The sequence below is a fragment of the Rhinoraja longicauda genome, chromosome 9, assembly GCF_053455715.1.
Source record: "Rhinoraja longicauda isolate Sanriku21f chromosome 9, sRhiLon1.1, whole genome shotgun sequence".
Taxonomy (NCBI): Eukaryota; Metazoa; Chordata; class Chondrichthyes; order Rajiformes; family Arhynchobatidae; genus Rhinoraja; species Rhinoraja longicauda.
Window position 1 is genome coordinate 30,811,899 of NC_135961.1, and position 18,791 is coordinate 30,830,689.

Here is an 18,791-nt window from a genome sequence, read left to right on the forward strand (position 1 = left end):
TACTCATCTCTGCAGGCACATACATTGATGTGTTGCCACAGCTAAAATCCAGCATGAATTGCAATAAAGTCAAACAAATTAAATATTTCTTGTCTCCTCAGGGTACTCATAACATCATGGTGGAAGAGGCTTACATCAAAGATGCACTTTCCCGGATTGTGGTAGAAATGATCAAGCGAGAGTGGCCACAGCAATGGCCAGATATGTTAAATGAGATGGATAAATTAACTGCTATGGGAGTAAGTTCAAAACCGTTAGAAAAGGGTGGTCTGACATGAATGCTCATTTGTAAAACTAAATTTTCATCTATTATTCCAGCTTTCCCGTTCGTTTTTAATCTTTTAAATGTAAAGTTCTGAATATGTAAAGAAATAGACCATTTAGCTGAACCTGGCCTTGCCTACATTTGAGCTGCACTTGAGCCTTTCTCCCTTTCTTCCCAGTTCAACTCTATAGGGGGATTGCACGGCAGGCGAGGTCACGGCCCCTGACCTGTACTGTTGGCACGCAACACCTACTGGAGGGCACACCGTGTACTGCAGGCAATTACTTACTATGGCTTTCAGTGCAGCTCAGTCTTTGCTCAGTCTTTCTCTTCTATTTTATGTTTGGAACAGCTTCTGTTGTGGAACAATTCGCAAGTCCTAATGAGAGGGTGTTGCAGTTCAATGTTGCGGCTGCACGTTGCCCCCGGACCCTCCGGTTGGTCTCCCATCAGCGCGTCTCTGGCTCCCTCCCGGCGCTCTGTGTGTCCCAACGCCTCTCCCTGTTCCTGCGCTCCTCCAGGCTCAGCGCCCCTGCTCCGCGCCACGCTTCCTGCGGCTCTTCGGCCCCTCGCCGTTCCTGCTGACCCTCCAGCCCTTCTCCCCGCTCGCCCTCTCCGTCAGCCGGGCTCCGCTTCCACTTGGCCGGCGCTCAACACCTCGAAGCTGGGGTCACTGAGCAGAGCCGTGGCCTGGTCCTCCGCCTCTGCTCCCAGCGCCCGGCCCAGCTCTCGCTGCTGCTCGGCCTCCGCTGCCGATCAACCTCTCCCCGGCTCCTCTTCGGGCTCGACGCTCCGCTCCTCCTCCTCTTCCACCGCCTCCTCCTCCAAGGCTGTTGAGCATGGCTCCCTGGGCCCTTCGCCATCAGGCGGGTCGCCGACCTCCAGCGCTTGCAGCTTCTGCCCCTGCAGACCTCCAGGCCCCTCGGCTCAGGTTCTTCCCGCTGCTCCTCTCCCATCTTAACCCAGTCTTTCTCCTCCTCCACTTCTTCTCCCTCTGATTCTCGGCCTTGCTCTCCTGCCCCCCTTCCCGGCCGCGTTTCCCCTTCTCTCGCCGGCTGGCCAGACGTCTTCCCAGCTGCTTCTTTCGTCTGTGGGCTGTGCAGCTCTTCTCCTGGTTCCTCTTCCTCCGCCGGATCCTCCAGCTTCTTCCTCATTATTTTACAGCACAAAAATTGGCCTTTTGGTGGCTTTTTACAGGTACGAATGTACGTGTTACTTGTGTATGCCGTAAGCTGCCATGTCCTCCAGAAGGCTTGAGCGACTCTGTGCGTCACTCACTTTGACCGTACAACCTTGCGTGCAATCCCCCTATTGGCGCTTCCCTATCTCTAAAATGCGTTTACCTAATGTGCTGCCTACTCTGAAGGATGGCATTACTATTTAATTCCTTATTGTTTTCTTCCTGGCATATTGGTGTACTCTGCAAATGAAAATCTGCTCTGCCTGCCATCAAAATGTTCAGTCGTTTTGAAAACCTCTCTGATCTCTCCCTTTTGCTTGCTCTTTTTTCCCCATGGGAAAAATACCCTCACTTAAATTTTCAGGTTTTTGCATATCCCATTCTGCATTTAAAATATTAGGAGTATGTTAAATGCAATTAGTGTTGGCTGTCGAATTGCAGATTATGATTCATGGTAATCTGAATCACTTTTGTTTAATATCAGCAATTTGAAAGGATTGATTATTGAGATAGTCGATTCCCTGGTGGCTTTCTTCCATGGTTGTGACGAATTTGGAACTGTTCCTGCAAATTAAAGGGTAGCAAATGTAACCTGGCCATCCTATTTTTTGCAGCTAACTAATGGTTTGCATCTTGCAGTGTAGCCTCTGTATTTCTGTTCATGAAGTCTTCTGCAGACAGTGGCCTTTATTAAAATAAAGACAGCGTCGTTTATTAAAATCTGACAATGTGCACTTTAACCCCATGTGATTTTTTTTTTCTATTACAAATCTCAAATTGTGGAGTAGAGAGGCAAACAAATAAATGATGGGTCTTTGTCCCAAACATTATGGAGAGCACTGTAACTCTGTGTGGGTCTCCAGTTATTTACCATGTAATCAATAATTAGATCAAGGAGCCAAAATGATTTTATTTCAAGTTTGCTGGCGGTGGTAAACTCAATATATTTGTATGCACAGAGGTAAATGTAAAGAGGCTTCAAGGAGTATGGGTAAACTGAGTAAGTGGACAAAAACTGTGGCAAATGAACTATGAGGAAGGGAAAGTGAGGGTAGTCACTTTGCTTAAAACAGATAGCATATCATTATTTAAATGATGTGAGATGGAGTTCTGTTGACTTTGAAAGAAATCTGAGCATGTTTGTACTCAAGTCGCTGAACCCAACACGTAGGTGTAGCAAATGATTAGGAGAACAAATGATCTGCAAGTCTTTATGATGAGAGGGTTTAATTACAGGAGCAAGGTAATCTTAATGCAACTGTATGTGGCCTTGATCAGACTGTGCTTAAAGCATTTATAGACAATAGACAATAGGTGCAGGAGTAGGCCATTCAGCCCTTCGAGCCAGCAACGCCATTCAATGCGATCATGGCTGATCACTCTCAATCAGTACCCCGTTCCTGCCTTCTCCCCATACCCCCTCACTCCACTATCCTTAAGAGCTCTATCCAGCTCTCTCTTGAAAGCATCCAACGAACTGGCCTCCACTGCCTTCTGAGGCAGAGAATTCCACACCTTCACCACTCTCTGACTGAAAAAGTTCTTCCTCATCTCCGTTCTAAATGGCCTACCCCTTATTCTTAAACTGTGGCCCCTTCTTCTGGACTCCCCCAACATTGGGAACATGTTTCCTGCCTCTAATGTGTCCAATCCCCTAATTATCTTGTATGTTTCAATAAGATCCCCCCTCATCCTTCTAAATTCCAGTGTATACAAGCCTAATTGCTCCAGCCTTTCAACATACGACAGTCCCGCCATTCCGGGAATTAACCTAGTGAACCTACGCTGCACGCCCTCAATAGCAAGAATATCCTTCCTCAAATTTGGAGACCAAAACTGCACACAGTACTCCAGGTGCGGTCTCACCAGGGCCCGGTACAACTGTAGAAGGACCTCTTTGCTCCTATACTCAACTCCTCTTGTTACGAAGGCCAACATTCCATTGGCTTTCTTCACTGCCTGCTGTACCTGCATGCTTCCTTTCAGTGACTGATGCTCTAGGACACCCAGATCTCGTTGAACATCCCCTCTTCCTAACTTGACACCATTCAGATAATAATCTGCCTTTCTATTCTTACTTCCAAAGTGAATAACCTCACACTTATCTACATTAAACTGCATCTGCCATGTATCCGCCCACTCACACAACCTGTCCAAGTCACCCTGCAGCCTTATTGCATCTTCCTCACAATTCACACTACCCCCCAGCTTAGTATCATCTGCAAATTTGCTAATGGTACTTTTAATCCCTTCATCTAAGTCATTAATGTATATCGTAAATAGCTGGGGTCCCAGCACCGAACCTTGCGGTACCCCACTGGTCACTGCCTGCCATTCCGAAAGGGACCCATTTATCCCCACTCTTTGCTTTCTGTCTGTCAACCAATTTTCTATCCATGTCAGTACCCTACCCCCAATACCATGTGCTCTAATTTTGCCCACTAATCTCCTATGTGGGACCTTGTCGAAGGCTTTCTGAAAGTCGAGGTACACCACATCCACTGACTCTCCCCTGTCAATTTTCCTAGTTACATCCTCAAAAAATTCCAGTAGATTTGTCAAGCATGATTTCCCCTTCGTAAATCCATGCTGACTCGGAATGATCCTGTTACTGCTATCCAAATGCTCAGCAATTTCGGCTTTTATAATTGACTCCAGCATCTTCCCCACCACTGATGTCAGACTAACTGGTCTATAATTACCCGTTTTCTCTCTCCCTCCTTTCTTAAAAAGTGGGATAACATTTGCTATCCTCCAATCCACAGGAACTGATCCTGAATCTATAGAACATTGAAAAATGATCTCCAATGCTTCCACTATTTCTAGAGCCACCTCCTTAAGTACCCTGGGATGCAGACCATCAGGCCCTGGGGATTTATCAGCCTTCAGTCCCATCAGTCTACCCAAAACCATTTCCTGCCTAATGTGGATTTCCTTCAGTTCCTCCATCACCCTAGGTTCTCCGGCCCCTAGAACATTTGGGAGATTGTGTGTATCTTCCTCAGTGAAGACAGATCCAAAGTAACGGTTTAACTCGTCTGCCATTTCTTTGTTCCCCATAATAAATTCCCCTGCTTCTGCCTTCAAGGGACCCACATTTGCCTTGACTATTTTTTCCTCTTCACGTACCTAAAAAAACTTTTGCTATCCTCCTTTATATTATTGGCTAGTTTACCCTCGTACCTCATCTTTTCTCCCCGTATTGCCTTTTTAGTTAACTTTTGTTGCTCTTTAAAAGAGTCCCAATCCTCTGTCTTCCCACTCTTCTTTGCTATGTTCTACTTCCTCTCCTTAATTTTTATGCTGTCCTTGACTTCCCTTGTCAGCCACAGGTGTCTCTTACTCCCCTTAGAGTCTTTCCGCCTCTTTGGGATAAATTGATCCTGCAACCTCTGCATTATTCCCAGGAATACCTGCCATTGCTGTTCTACCGTCTTCCCTGCTAGGGCCTCCTTCCAGTCAATTTTGGCCAGCTCCTGCCTCATGCCTCTGTAATCCCCTTTGCTATACTGTAATACTGACACTTCCGATTTTCCCTTCTGCCTTTCCATTTGCAGAGTAAAACTTATCATGTTGTGGTCACTGCCTCCTAATGGCTCTTTTACCTCTAGTCCCCTTATCAGATCAGGATCATTACACAACACTAAATCCAGAATTGCCTTCTCCCTGGTAGGCTCCAGTACAAGCTGTTCTAAGAATCCATCTCGAAGGCACTCTACAAACTCTCTTTCCTGGGGTCCATTTCCAACCTGATTTTCCCAGTCTACCTGCATGTTGAAATCTCCCATAACCACTGTAGCATTACATTTGTGACACGCCAATTTTATCTCCTGATTCAACTTTCACCCTATGTCGAGGCTACTGTTTGGGGGTCTATAGATAACTCCCATTAGGGTCTTTTTACCCTTACAATTCCTCATTTCTATCCATACTGATTCAACATCTCCTGATTCTATGTCACCCCTTGCAAGGGAATGAATATCATTCCTTACCAGCAGAGCAACCCCACCCCCTCTGCCCACCTGTCTGTCTTTTCTATACGTTGTGTACCCCTGAATATTCAGTTCCCAGCCCTGGTCCTCTTGTAGCCATGTCTCAGTGATCCCTACAACATCATACTTGCCCATGACTAACTGAACCTCAAGCTCATCCACTTTATTGTTTGTACTGTTTTGTACTGTTTTGGCTCCCTAACTAAGAGAGGATAGAGTTGCCATTGAAATAATGCAGTGAAGGTTCAGTAGAAGGATTCCAGGTTTGTTTACCTAAGGAGGCAGAGAAGACTGGAACTGTGTTCTTTAGCATTTGAAGAATGTGAGCGATCCAATAAAAGTATACAAAATTCTTCAAGGGCTTGAAAAGCTTCAAGCAAGGAGGAGGTTTCACCTGTCTGATGGCCCTAGGATAGAGACATTTGATAATAAGAACATTGTGGATTAACATAGAAACATAAAAAAATAGTTCAGGAGTAGGCCATTCGGCCCTTTGAGCCAGTTCTTTGCTTCCTGTCTGCCAACCAGTTCTCGATCCATGTCAATGCCCTACCTCCAATACTATACTCTAATTTTGCACACTAATCTTTTGTGTGGGACCTTGTCAAACATAGAAACATAGAAAATAAGTGCAGGAGGAGGCCACTTGGTCATTTGAGCCAGCACTGCCATTCATTGTGATCATGGCTGATCATTTACAATCAGTAACCTGTGCCTGCCTTCTCCCCATATCATTTGATTCCACTAGCCCCACAGCTCTATCTAACTCTCTTTTAAATCCATCCAGTGAATTGGCCTCCACTGCCTTCTGTGGCAGAGAATTCCACAAATTCATAACTCTGGGTGAAAAAGTTTCTTCTCACCTCAGTTTTAAATGGCCTCCCCTTTATTCTTAGACTGTGTCCCCTGGTTCTGGACTCTCCCAACATTGGAACCATTTTTTCTGCATCTAGCTTGTCTAGTCCTTTTATAATTTTATACTTCTCTATTTGATCCCCTCTCATCCTTCTAAACTCCAGTGAATACAAGCCTAGTCTTTCCAATCTTCCCTCGTATGGCAGTCCCTCCATCCCTGGGATTAACCTCGTGCACCCTCGCTGCACTGCTCAATAGCAAGGACGTCCTTCATCAAATTAGACCAAAACTGCACACAATACTCCAGATATGGTCTCACCAGGGCCCTATACAACTGCAGAAGGACTTCTTTGCTCCTGTACTCAAATCCTCTCATTATGAAGGCCAACATGCCATTAGCTTTCTTCACTATCTGCTGTACCTGCACGCTTACTTTCAGTGACTGGTGTACAAGGACACCAAGGTCTCATTGGACTTCCCCTTTACCTAATCTGACACCATTGAGATAATAATCTGCTTCCATATTTTTTGCTGCCAAAGTGGATAACCTCACAATTATCTGCATTATATTGCATTTGCCATGTATCTGCTCACTCATTCAACCTGTCCAAGTCACCCTGCGACCTCATAACCTAAAGGCTTTTTGAAAGTCCAGATACACCATATCCACTGGCTCTCCCTTATCCATTCTACTTGTTATAGCCTCAGAAAGTTCCAGTCGATTAGTCAAGCATGATTTCCCCTTCATAAATCCATGTTGACTTTGACCGATCCTGTCACTGTTTTCCAAATGTTATGCTGTAACATCTTTAACAATCGACTCCAGCATCTTCCCCACTGCCTATATAACTGGTTGATAATTCCCTGTTTTCTCCTTCCCTCCTTTCTTAAAAAGTGGGGTTACATTGGCTACCCTCCAGTCCCCAGGAACTGATCCAGAGTCGAGAGAACATTGGAAAATGTTCACCAATGCATCCACGATTTCTAGGGCCACTTCCTTGAGAACTCTGGAATGCAGACCATCAGGCCCTGGGGATTTTCTGCCTTCAGTCCCAACAGTTTGCGTAACACCATTTCCTGACTAATGTGGATTCCCTCCAGTTCCTCCCTCCCACTAGATCCTCGGTCCCTTAGGATTTCTGGGAGATTGTGTCCTCTTTAGTGAAGACAGAACCAAAGTACTCGTTTAACTGTTCTGCCATTTCCTTGTTTCCCCATTATAAATTCACCATTCTATGATCGTAAGGGACCTACATTTGTCTTCACTAATCTTTTCCTTTTTACATATCTAAAGAAGCTTTTAGAGTCAGTTTTTATATTCCCCACAAGCTTTCTTTCATGTTCTTTTTTTATCCCCCTGTTAATTAACCCCTTTGTCGTCCTCTGTTGAGTTCTAAATTTCTCCCAGTCCTCCGGTTTGCTGCTTCCTCTGGCCAATTTATATGCCTTTTCCTTAGATTTAACACTATCCTTGATTTCCCTCTTTAGCCACGGTTGTGCCGCCTTCCCCGTTTTATTTTTTCGTCAGACAGGGATGAAGAATTTTTGGAGTTTATCCATACGGTCTTTAAATCTTTGCCATTGCATCTCTACCGTCAACCCTTTATGTATAATCTGCCAGTCTATCCTAGCCAATTCCCGTCTCATACCTTCAAAGTCTCCTTTCTTTAAGTTCAGGACCCGAGTCTCTGAATTAACTATGTCACTTTCCATCCAGCATATTATGGTGACTATTGCCCAAGGGGCTCTGCACAACAAGATCGCTAACTAATCCTTTCTCATTACACAATACCCAGTCTAGGATGGCCTGTCCTCTAGTCGGATCTTCTACATATTGGTTTAAAAAACGATCCCGTATACATTCCAGGAAATCCTCCTCAGAGCTGCTACCAATTTGGTTTGCCCAATCTATATGGAGATTAATGCTATTGCATTAATCTCCTCTTTAACCAGCAGTGCCACTCCACCTCCTCTCACTTTCTGTCTATCCTTCCTGAATATCGAATACTCCTGCATGTTTAGCTGCCGGTCTTGGTCACCCTCGAGCCATGTCTTCGTAATTCCAACTATATCATATTCCTTAACTACTAACTGCACATTCAATTCATCCACCTTATTACGAGTGCTCCTCGCATTAAGGCACAAAGCTTTCGCGTTTGATTTTCTTATCTCCCTTCTACTTTTTGCTTCTGTCCTCCTTTTATGTCCCTCAGTCTCCTTGCATTGGTTCCCATCCCCCTGCCCTGTTAGTTGAAACGTGATCTTTCGTACACCCTCTTTCATGTGAACTGCACGCATTTGCTTCCACATTGTTGACTCCACCACCCCACTGTTTAGTTTAAACCCACCTGTGTAGCACTAGCAAACCTGCCTGCCAGAATGTCGGTCCCCCTCCAATTAAGGTGCAACCCGTCCCTTTTGTACAGGTCACCCCGCCCCAGAAGAGATTCCAGTGATCTTGAAATCTAAATCCCTGCCCCCTGCACCAAATCCTCAGCCACATATTCAGATCCTCTATCTCCCTGTTCCTACCCTCATTAGCGCGAGGTACTGGAAGCAACCCAGAGATAACCACCTTAGAAGTTCTAGATTGAGGTGATTTTCTTTTTACTCAGTATGCTAATGAACCTTTGGATTTCTCTACTCCGGAGGATTGTGAAGGCTTGGTTATTGTATCATTCAGAAGAGAATTTGATTTCTGGACATTTAAGGGAATTAAAGCAAGTACTGGAGAGTGAAGTTAAGATAGAACCGCCAAGATGCTGATGAAAGGTGGCACTGGGATACAGGGCCAGATGGCCTATTAATCTGTGGGAAGGAACTGCAGATGCTAGTTTAAATTGAAAATAAACACAAAAAGCTGGAGCAATTCAGCAGGTCAGATGGCATCTCTGGAAAAAAGAAATAGGTGATGTTTTGGGTTGAGACCCTTTTTCAGACTGAGAGTCAGGGGAAACTAGAGATATATTTCTACATTTCTATATATCGTCTATGTCTTTTTTCCCTTTCCCCATAGTCTCAGTCTGAAGAAGGGTCTCAACCCGAAACATCACCAATTCCTTTTCTCCAGAAATGCTGTCTGACCCACTGAGTTACCCGAGCTTTTGGTGTCTATCTTTGATTAACCTGGTCTTTTTTTCTACGTTTGCGGTTTCTTATAGTTGGCATCAGTTAAGCAAAATGGTTTTTTTTAAATCATTATTCATCTTGAAAATTTGAAAACATTACACATTTGCTATCTAGTTTTAGGATTCCCTTGTTGAAATAACCTATTGTATGTATCCTAATTTTATAATCTGTTTAGCCCTGAACAATTTTGAAACTATTTTCTTTTTAGGAAACTCAAACAGAACTGGTAATGTTGATTCTATTGCGCCTGGTAGAAGATGTGGTAACTTTTCAGACTATACCTGCTCAGCGGCGCAAGGACATTCAGCACGCACTGAGTCAAAATATGATGCAGCTCTTCAGCTTTTTGTTGGATATCTTGCAGGAACACACTCAGAATTACAAACAACTGGTAAATGCTGCATTTCTATTTCCTGTTGCTAATCTTGCAAAATGAAGCTCAAAAGTTGTCTTCTAGAATAGACTAAAGTTTGCTGAATGGTGCAATGCAATGGCATGAGTTGATCTTTCCAGTTAATCAATGTCAAAAAGGCTAGGAGTTTGTCTCAGCTCACTGGAGGAAGGCAGGATAACCTAATGACTAACTGGAAGCAGGCAGACATCTACAGAGACGTCTCGGTTCAAGTACACAGGTTAATGAAGTGTCATGGACAGATGTAGAAAATAATTGAAGGAGCTGGTGGACTCCTGGACTTAGTTTTAAAGGTTAATGTTCAAAAGGTTGAAGTTATACCACAGTTTTGATTACCCTGGGTAGTCCACACCTAGAGTACTTTGAGCAATTCTGGGTACCGCATTTTTGGAGAGTTTTGGTGAAGTTCTTGGAGGAAGTGGTTTCAGATTTGGCAGTATAGTTCTTGGGCTCCAAGTGTTAATTTGTGAGGTGAGATTATGTAAATTAGGTTACGGGATGGGTTGATTCAATAATAATAATAATATATTCCTTTATTCGTCCCACACTGGGGAAATTTACAGTGTTACAGCAGCAAAGTGGATAGCAAGAGATCATTCATTATAAATAAAATATACATAAATTGTCATCAGTTTTCTGTGTGTTCTTAGCTGTTATTGTTGACTCGTCTGCTGGGAGCAGTGCTGGTTGTGAAGTCTCACAGCAGCGGGAAGGAAGGACCTCCTATATCTCTCCTTCACGCACTTGGGGTGAAGGAGTCTGTCACTGAAGGTGCTACTCAGTGCAGTGACAGTGTCCTGCATTGGGTGGGAGTCATTGTCCAGCAGCGATGTTAGCTTTGCCATCATCCTCCTCTCTCCCACCACCTGCACTGAGTCGAGGGGGCAACCCAGGACAGAGCTGGCCTTCCTGACCAGCTTGCCGAGTCTCTTCCCTTCCGCTGCTGCTCCAGCAGACCACTCCATAGAAAGTGGCCGATGCAACCACCGTGTTATAGAAGGTCCTTAGGAGTGCCCCCTGCACTCCAAAGGGCCTGAGTCTCCTTAGCAGATAAAGTCTGCTCTTCAAGTGTTACCCATTCTGGTGTGTAGAGGTGGGTGGTCCATAAATGCAGGAAGAGTCTTCTCGGGCAAACTCCTCTGCATGCAATGGTTGGTATAACTTTACGACACTTCCTGTTAAATATAGTTGAGAGTTGTCTTTGTTAATTTCAGCTTGGAGTTTTGTCTATTCGAGGTACCTGGAGATGCCTGGTGAAGGAGTAGATCCAATAATTGTCACAGAGTCGCCATAATCATATTAAATATTGGATCAGACGGGGGTGTAAATGATATGTTTAAATTGTAATTATTTTAGAATTACTGTGATATTTACTGGAAAATGAATGGCTTTGGGTACAAATAGGATTTGACTATGTCACATTGTGTGAATGAACATTTTGTTGATTGTTCAACTTCTTTCATGGTGTTGAGAAAACCTCTGAAAATTCGTGGATGGGCACAAAATGCTGGAGTAACACAGTGGGTCAGGCAGCATCTCGGGAGAGAAGGAATGGGTGATGTTTTGATGTCAGGGGAGGGGGCGGGACAAAGATAGGATGTAGTAGGAGACAGGAAGACTAGTGGGAGAACTAGGAAGGAGGAGGGGAAAGAGAGGGACATAGGAACTATCTGAAGTTAGAGAAGTCAATGTTCATACCGCTGGGGCGTAAACTGCCCAAGTGAAATATGAGATGCTGTTCCTCCAATTTGTTCTGGGCTTCACGATGTCAATGGAGGAGGCCCAGGACAGAAATGCCGAGCCACCGGGAGATCAGGTTGGTTAAGGCAGACTGAGCGAAGGTGTTCAGTAGAACGATTGTGTAGGAAAATAACTGCGGATGCTGGTACAAATCGAAGGTATTTATTCACAAAATGCTGGAGTAACTCGGCAGGTCAGGCAGCATCTAGGAGAGAAGGAATGGGTGACGTTTCGGGTCGAGACCCTTCTTCAGACTGATGTCGGGGGGCGGGACAAAGAAAGGATATAGGTGGAGACAGTACAATTGCTCGGGGCTGCCTCTTGGACAAAATACCTAGTTATCATGGCATTGACAAGTGCCTTTGGAGGAGGATAAGGACAAACTTTAGTCTAGTTATTCTTCAGCTCAAAGTTAGATGCCTACATGGTAGACTGACCAGTTTATTTACTGCCCTTGGTAGTCACGTACCTAGACATTTTAATAGTGAATTGTCAGTCTGCTTTTATTGTGCATGGTTGTGGATATCTTGCCAATTCTTTACGTGATTCCTTTGATTTTCCCAATATCTGCATATATGTGATCTGTTTAACGAGCCACTGTTTTTGCTTTATATGCATTATAACTGTTTTGTCTAATATTTTGCTTTCAATTTCTTTCAGAAAGCAGATACCACTCAAGAAAATAAGGTAGGTTTTCTTTTACGTTATTTTTCGTTTTATTCACTGTCCTACATGTAACATAGAAACATAAAAAATGGGTGCAAGAGTAGGCCATTCGGCCCTTCGAGCCAGCACCGCCATTCAATATGGTCATGGCTGAACATCCAAAATCAGTACCCTGTTCCTGGTTTTCCCCCATATCTCTTGATTCCGTTAGCCCTAAGAGCTAAATCAAACTCTCTTGAAAACATCCAGTGAATTGGCCACCACTGTCTTCTGTGGCAGAGAATTCCACAGATTGTAACACCAGACGGTGTGGAGAAACCAACCACATGGAACCACAGGTGTTCCACAGATGTAACACCAGAACTATAAAACTCCTCAACATTTCCATGAATAATAGCTCTGCAATTGGTTTTCTTGTGGTTGCAAAGTGTGTGGAAGGCTTGGTTTTAAGACTCCATTAAACAAATACAAATGCTGGAAATACTCAGCAGATTAGGCTGCATGAGCTGGAAGAGAAAATGAGTTATGTTTCAGGTCGAAGACTCTTCATCAGGCCTTCATATTTCCACCATTTAAGATAGACACAAAATGCCGGAGTAACTCGGCGGGTCAGGCAGCATCTCTGGAGAAAAGGAATAGGTGATGTTTTGGGTGCAGACCCTTCTTCAGACTGAGTCAGGGGAGGGCAAAATAGTTTCCCCTTCCCCTGAGTTTGAAGGGTCTCGACCCGAAATGTCACCTGTTCCTTATCTCCAGAGATGTTGCCTGCCCTGCTGAGTTATTCCAGCATTTTGTGTCTATCCTCGGTGTAAACTAGCATCTGCAGTTCCATCCTACACATTTCCAGTATTTTCTGTTTTCATATTTGCATGTTTTTAACATTTTCACTTAAAGACGCCTTGATTTTTATTTTGACCCCTAAAACAAACTCTTTATTGAAAGGAACATCAGTAAATACCTTGATTCTTTCATCCATTGTGATGCTGTGTATGTGTAATCCTGTATCCTATGCTCTTAAAAAATATTTTAAATATTGCATATGTTTAATAGTCTTAATTTGAGTTCATTTTCAAAATGTTTCTCCCTTTTAGGCTAAGGCACACTGTCGTGTTGCAATAGCAACTCTTAGTACCCTGGCTGGATATGTGGACTGGGTAGCTTTGCACCACATCACAGCTGATAGCTGCAAGCTACTTGAAGTGCTGTGTATGTTATTAACTGAATCAGAATTGCAACTAGAGGCTGCAGAGTGTTTGCTTATTGCCATAAGCAGAAAGGTAATATCGTCTGGCAAAAGTTAATTTTGAAAATTAGCGTTTTGATTTGGGTACTTCGGGAGTTTTTCGTTTTGGGGAGATCAAATGCGAGAGGAAACTATTGGTATCTATTTTTTGTTATTGCCATGCATACCCAGAAACGGTGAAAATCAGTGTTTTGTGTGCTATCCAGTCAAATCATCCTATTACATGCCAGTCTGAAGAAGGGTCTTGACTGAAATGTCACGTATTCCTTTTCTTCAGAGATGCCTGACCTGAGTTACTCCAGCATTTTGTGTCTACGGTGTAAACCAGCATCTGCATTTCCCCCCTACACATACCGTTACATGAGTACAATCAAACCATGCACATGTATAACTGGAGAAGAATACCAGCATGCAGAATATAGTGATGCAACACAACGTTACAGCTACAGAGAAAGTGCAGATAAGAAAACGTGCAAGGGCTGCATTAATATAGGTTGGGAGATTGGAACTACACCTTTGGCTTATGGGGTCCATTGAATAGTCAGATAACACCAGGGAAGAAGCTGTTTCTGAATCTGGTGGTATGTGCTTTCAAGCTTTTGTATCTTCTGCCTGACAAGAGAGGGGAGAGGAGGAATGACTGGGATGTAAGTGATCCTTGATTTTGTTGGCTGCTCTCCAGGTGTTAGTTGTGTTGCGGGGGAGGATTGGGAAGAGGCTGGTTTGTTTGATAGATCGGGCTGTATCCACAACTTGCACTTTCTTGCTGACCACGTTGAAGCATCCTAATAGGATTCCTTCTATGGTAATTGGCAAGAGTAGTTGATCACATGCTGACTTTCTTTAGTCTTCTGAGGAAGAAGATGTGTTGGTATGCTTTCCTGTCCATGGTGTGATTGGGTTGGGGCAGGAAATTTAGGTGATATTTACACTCAGAAACGTGAAGCTCTCGATCATCTCCACTTCAGCATCATTGATGCACAATCAATGAAGTCAATGATTAGTTACCCTGGGATTCCAACTACACACTTGAAGTAATGTGTTCATTTCTGGTTGTTGCACTAGAGGAGGATGTGTAGGCTTTGGAGAGGGTGCTGAAGAGTTTCACCAGAATGCTGCCTAAATTAGAACGCAAAGGTTTCAAAGGTTTTATTGTCATGTGTACCATTTAAGGTTCAGTGATATTCGTATTGCCATACAGCCATACTAAAAAAAGCAACGAGACACACAACTACAGAAAAGTTAACATAACCATCCACCACAGCGGATTCCCCACATTCCTCACTGTGATGGAAGGCAATAAAGTCTAATCTTTGTCCCTCATTTTTTCCTGCGGTCAGGGGTGTAGAACCATCCATTGGGGCGGTCGAAGCTCCTGCAGCCGGCGGTCGAAGCTCCCGCGTCTGGGCGGTCGAAGCTCCCGCAACTTGGTGATCCCGAAGTCAGTCTCTAACCAGATCGCGAGCTCCACGATGCTAATTAGCTATAAAGAGAGGTTGTACAAACTGGGATTGCTTTCTTTAGAGCATCAAAGGCTGAGGGATGACCTGGTAGAGATGTATAAAATTATGTGAAGCATAGATAGGGCAAATAGTATTTTTTCCCCCCCGGGTGGAAACATTAAGTATTAGAGGGCATGGTTGCTAGAACACACTGCTGCGGAAGGTGATAGAAGCAGATAGGACATTTAAGAGGCCTTTAGACAAACACATGAACAGGTAGGGAATCGAGGGATGAGGACCTTGTGTGGGCAGATGGGATTCATTAGCATCAGGGTTGGTATCGATACTGTGGGCCTAAGGGCCTGTCCTATGCGGTACTGTTCTGTGTTTTTGCAATGCTACCTGGAGTTTTTAATAATTTTTGTTTTTTTCCACCTGGATAAAATTAAAGTGGCAATGGTTTCATGATGCTTTTGAATGGAATGCACTATGAAAAACTTTGCTGTGCTTGTGCACAATAAGTTTTTTGGCCACAATACTTAACTGTATCCAGTCAACATAAAGGGTTTGGCAAAATTAAATCTCACTTTCAAGGTGACCACAGCCAAATATGTTTTAAATACCTATAGCTATTTGTACTGTTGTTTTATAAGGGACTTCACTATTTGACTGGCTTTCTTTCCAGTGTTGTATTTACTTTGTATGGTAGATGGTGTAACTGCAAAACTCTAAACCCATATTTACTCACCACTTTCCTCACTTGCTAGGGCAAGCTAGAAGATCGGAAACCTCTCCTAGTCCTTTTCAGTGATGCTGCCATGCACTGTATTTTATCAGCTGCACAGTAAGTGTTTTGTGAGAAGTATCATAATATAAATTATGACTTAAATTGGTATATAATTTTCTTCAGCACTGGCATTTTAACTTTCAAAATTCTTAGTTGCTAGACTTGTTTAGATAATAAAATAATATCAAACAAACAACACGGTGACATATTTGGTGATGAAGTGCGAAGCAGAGTTTAACTAGAGTTAATTTTGAAGGAATTTGGAATTAGGAGTACTTGTAAGTAAATAGTTTACATGGTGCAAGGTTTGGGACGGTCATGGGGCCATGATGAAAAGTAAAATTTAAAACATTTTCTTGGAGAAAATATAACTACATGATTCATAAATGAAGAGCAGGTTTTGTTTAAAGATTAGCTGAGAGATATAGTGCAGAAACCAACCCTTTGACCTACTGAGTCCGCGCTGACCAGCGATCCCCGCACACTAACTATCCTACGTGCACTTGGGACAATTTACAATTTTACCAAGCCAATTAACCTACAAACCTGTACATCTTGAGTGTGGAAAAAAACGGAGCTCCCAGAGAAAACCCTCGCAGGTCACAGGGAAAACATACAAACTCCGTACTGACAGCACACGTAGTCTGGGTGGAACCCGGGTCTCTGGCACTATACGGCAGCAACTCTACCGCTGTGTCACTGTGCTGCCCTGAGGCAAATAAGTAAAATGGGTTTATATAGCAAAAGAAAATTCATGTCTTTGTTAAGTGAAAGAATACAAGCAATATGTTATTTTTAAAATCTTCATGAACTGAGGGTTACGGAGCATGTCCTTTAAGGTGACAGGGCAAATTTCATAAGTTGGTTATGAAAGCTAGGTGGGATATTTGGCATTTGTTAATGGGATCATTTAATTGAAGGGGGAAATGAAAATTATTTAGACAGGTTACCAAATTTTTGAAGTTTAGGAGATCTAAAAGGAACATTCTTGGTCAATGACCTGGACTGTTAACTCTGTTTTTCTCTTGACAAATATGTGATCTGAGTATCAGAATATATTGGAAACAAGGGAATTCATTCATGTGCTATCTGTTGACTGGGAAATATTAATGCAAAATTGAGAGGTTTATAGAGAATTTTCTTTGTCAATTGAAGGTCAAAGACTAAAATATTTAACAAAAGAACCAAGCAGGACATGACAGACTACTTCCAAAAGAATGCACAGATAGAAAGACTGGTGGAATTATATCCTATGATAACCTACAAAAAAAGCAATTAACTGTGCATTAATTAGAAAGCTGTGTTATGTAATTAAGTTGAAATCTTCAAAGGTTGATCCGAGACCGAAGGAGCCAAATGGTTTCCTTTTGTGTTATAAGATTGAGTCTACATACTGAAGTACTACAAAAACTGCTCTTTGAGATTATCCATTTTGGAAAGATTCAACATTTTATTCTTGCAGGACAGCTCATGGAGCAGGGCTTGTGGAACAACACTACATGTTTCTTAAAAGACTTTGTCAAGTACTTACCGCCTTGGGAGGACAGCTGACTGCACTGTGGGTACGTTGAGCACTAGTGCCACCATTGCATTTTCGTGGTAACATGACGCTAACCACTGTTTACAGTATTGACAAGCAGCCATAGTTTTGTCTCTGGCTATTCCTGATGCACTACAAATACCAACTAAAACTTCTAACTGAACTGTCATGGTTGCACTTGGGCTTTTGTTTTGTTTTGCACTAATATTGGAATATTGGGTTTTTATTTTTTGATTTAAAAAAAATGTTATTTATTGAGTGCCGTGTTTATAGGCCCATTGTGCTGCTGTAAGTTATGATTGCACGTTCTGTTTCAGTACATATGACAATTAAACACTCCTTACTCTCTGACTTTAACTCTTAATCGCACGCTAAAATAATGTGAATTTACTTTTTAAAAAAGCGCATTCCCTGAACATGGCAGCGCAAGCGGATAGAGCGGTAAAAAAGGCATACAGCATGCCTGCATCGGCCGTGGCATTGGAATGGGAAAGTTGTAAAGTTACGTTGTAGCTGTGTAATATTTTGGTAACCCTCATTTGGACTATTGTGTGCAATTTTAGTTGCACCATTATAGGAAGAATGTAGAGGCTTTGGAGAGTGCAGAAGAGGTTCATTGAGGTGTTGCTTTTTGAGTCTTACTGTCTCTGACTACATTTTATCTCTGCTTTGTTGTTACCTTCTCCCAACTACTATGATCTATTCTACATTTTCCTTGGTCTCCGTTCACTTTGTCCTGTTTTCACACCTTACACTTCCTTATCTCTTCACTTCCTTATCTATGTACCTCCCACTCTCCTGTCATCAGTCTGAAGAAGGTTCTGGACCCGAAATGTCATCCATTCCTTCACTCCAGAGATGCTGCCTGTCTCGCTGAGTAATTCCAGCATTTTGTGTCTGTCTAGCTCTATTTAAATAATATCTGAAAAGTCTGGGAGCAGAGCAAGGACGCCCGTTGGCTGAGAAGAAAAGTAAGTGTTAATTACAGTGGAAAAGGCAGTTTAAAAAGAGCGCCAAGAGGACGCTAGTAGTCAGTTTGAAAAGTCCGGGAGCAGAGCAAGGACGCCCGTTGGCTGAGAAGAAAAGTAAGTGTTAATTACAGTGGAAAAGGCAGTTTAAAAAGAGTGCCAAGAGGACGCTAGTAGTCAGTTTGAAAGTCCGGGAGCAGAGCAAGGACGCCCGTTGGCTGAGAAGAAAAGTAAGTGTTAATTACAGTGGAAAAGGCAGTTTAAAAAGAGCGCCAAGAGGACGCTAGTAGTCAGTTTGAAAAGTCCGGGAGCAGAGCAAGGACGCCCGTTGGCTGAGAAGAAAAGTAAGTGTTAATTACAGTGGAAAAGGCAGTTTAAAAAGAGCGCCAAGAGGACGCTAGTAGTCAGTTTGAAAAGTCCGGGAGCAGAGCAAGGATGCCCGTTGGCTGAGAAGAAAAGTAAGTGTTAATTACAGTGGAAAAGGCAGTTTAAAAAGAGCGCCAAGAGGACGCTAGTAGTCAGTTTGAAAAGTCCGGGAGCAGAGCAAGGACGCCCGTTGGCTGAGAAGAAAA

The 18,791-nt window shown here is 43.1% G+C and overlaps 1 protein-coding gene across 3 annotated transcripts in view; it reads left to right on the plus strand.

Annotated features, from left to right (window-relative positions):
- Positions 1-18,791, plus strand: part of xpo5 (exportin 5) — an 85,122-nt gene that overhangs the window by 21,989 nt on the left and 44,342 nt on the right. For 2 of the 3 annotated variants that reach the window (XM_078405031.1, XM_078405030.1), the window contains exons 4-9: positions 102-239; positions 9,630-9,812; positions 12,234-12,260; positions 13,331-13,516; positions 15,692-15,768; positions 17,174-17,273. In XM_078405031.1, the coding sequence (XP_078261157.1) occupies positions 102-239; positions 9,630-9,812; positions 12,234-12,260; positions 13,331-13,516; positions 15,692-15,768; positions 17,174-17,273 (711 nt within the window). The remainder of the gene's footprint in view (positions 1-101; positions 240-9,629; positions 9,813-12,233; positions 12,261-13,330; positions 13,517-15,691; positions 15,769-17,173; positions 17,274-18,791) is intronic. The other variant, XM_078405032.1, reaches the window with a different exon arrangement.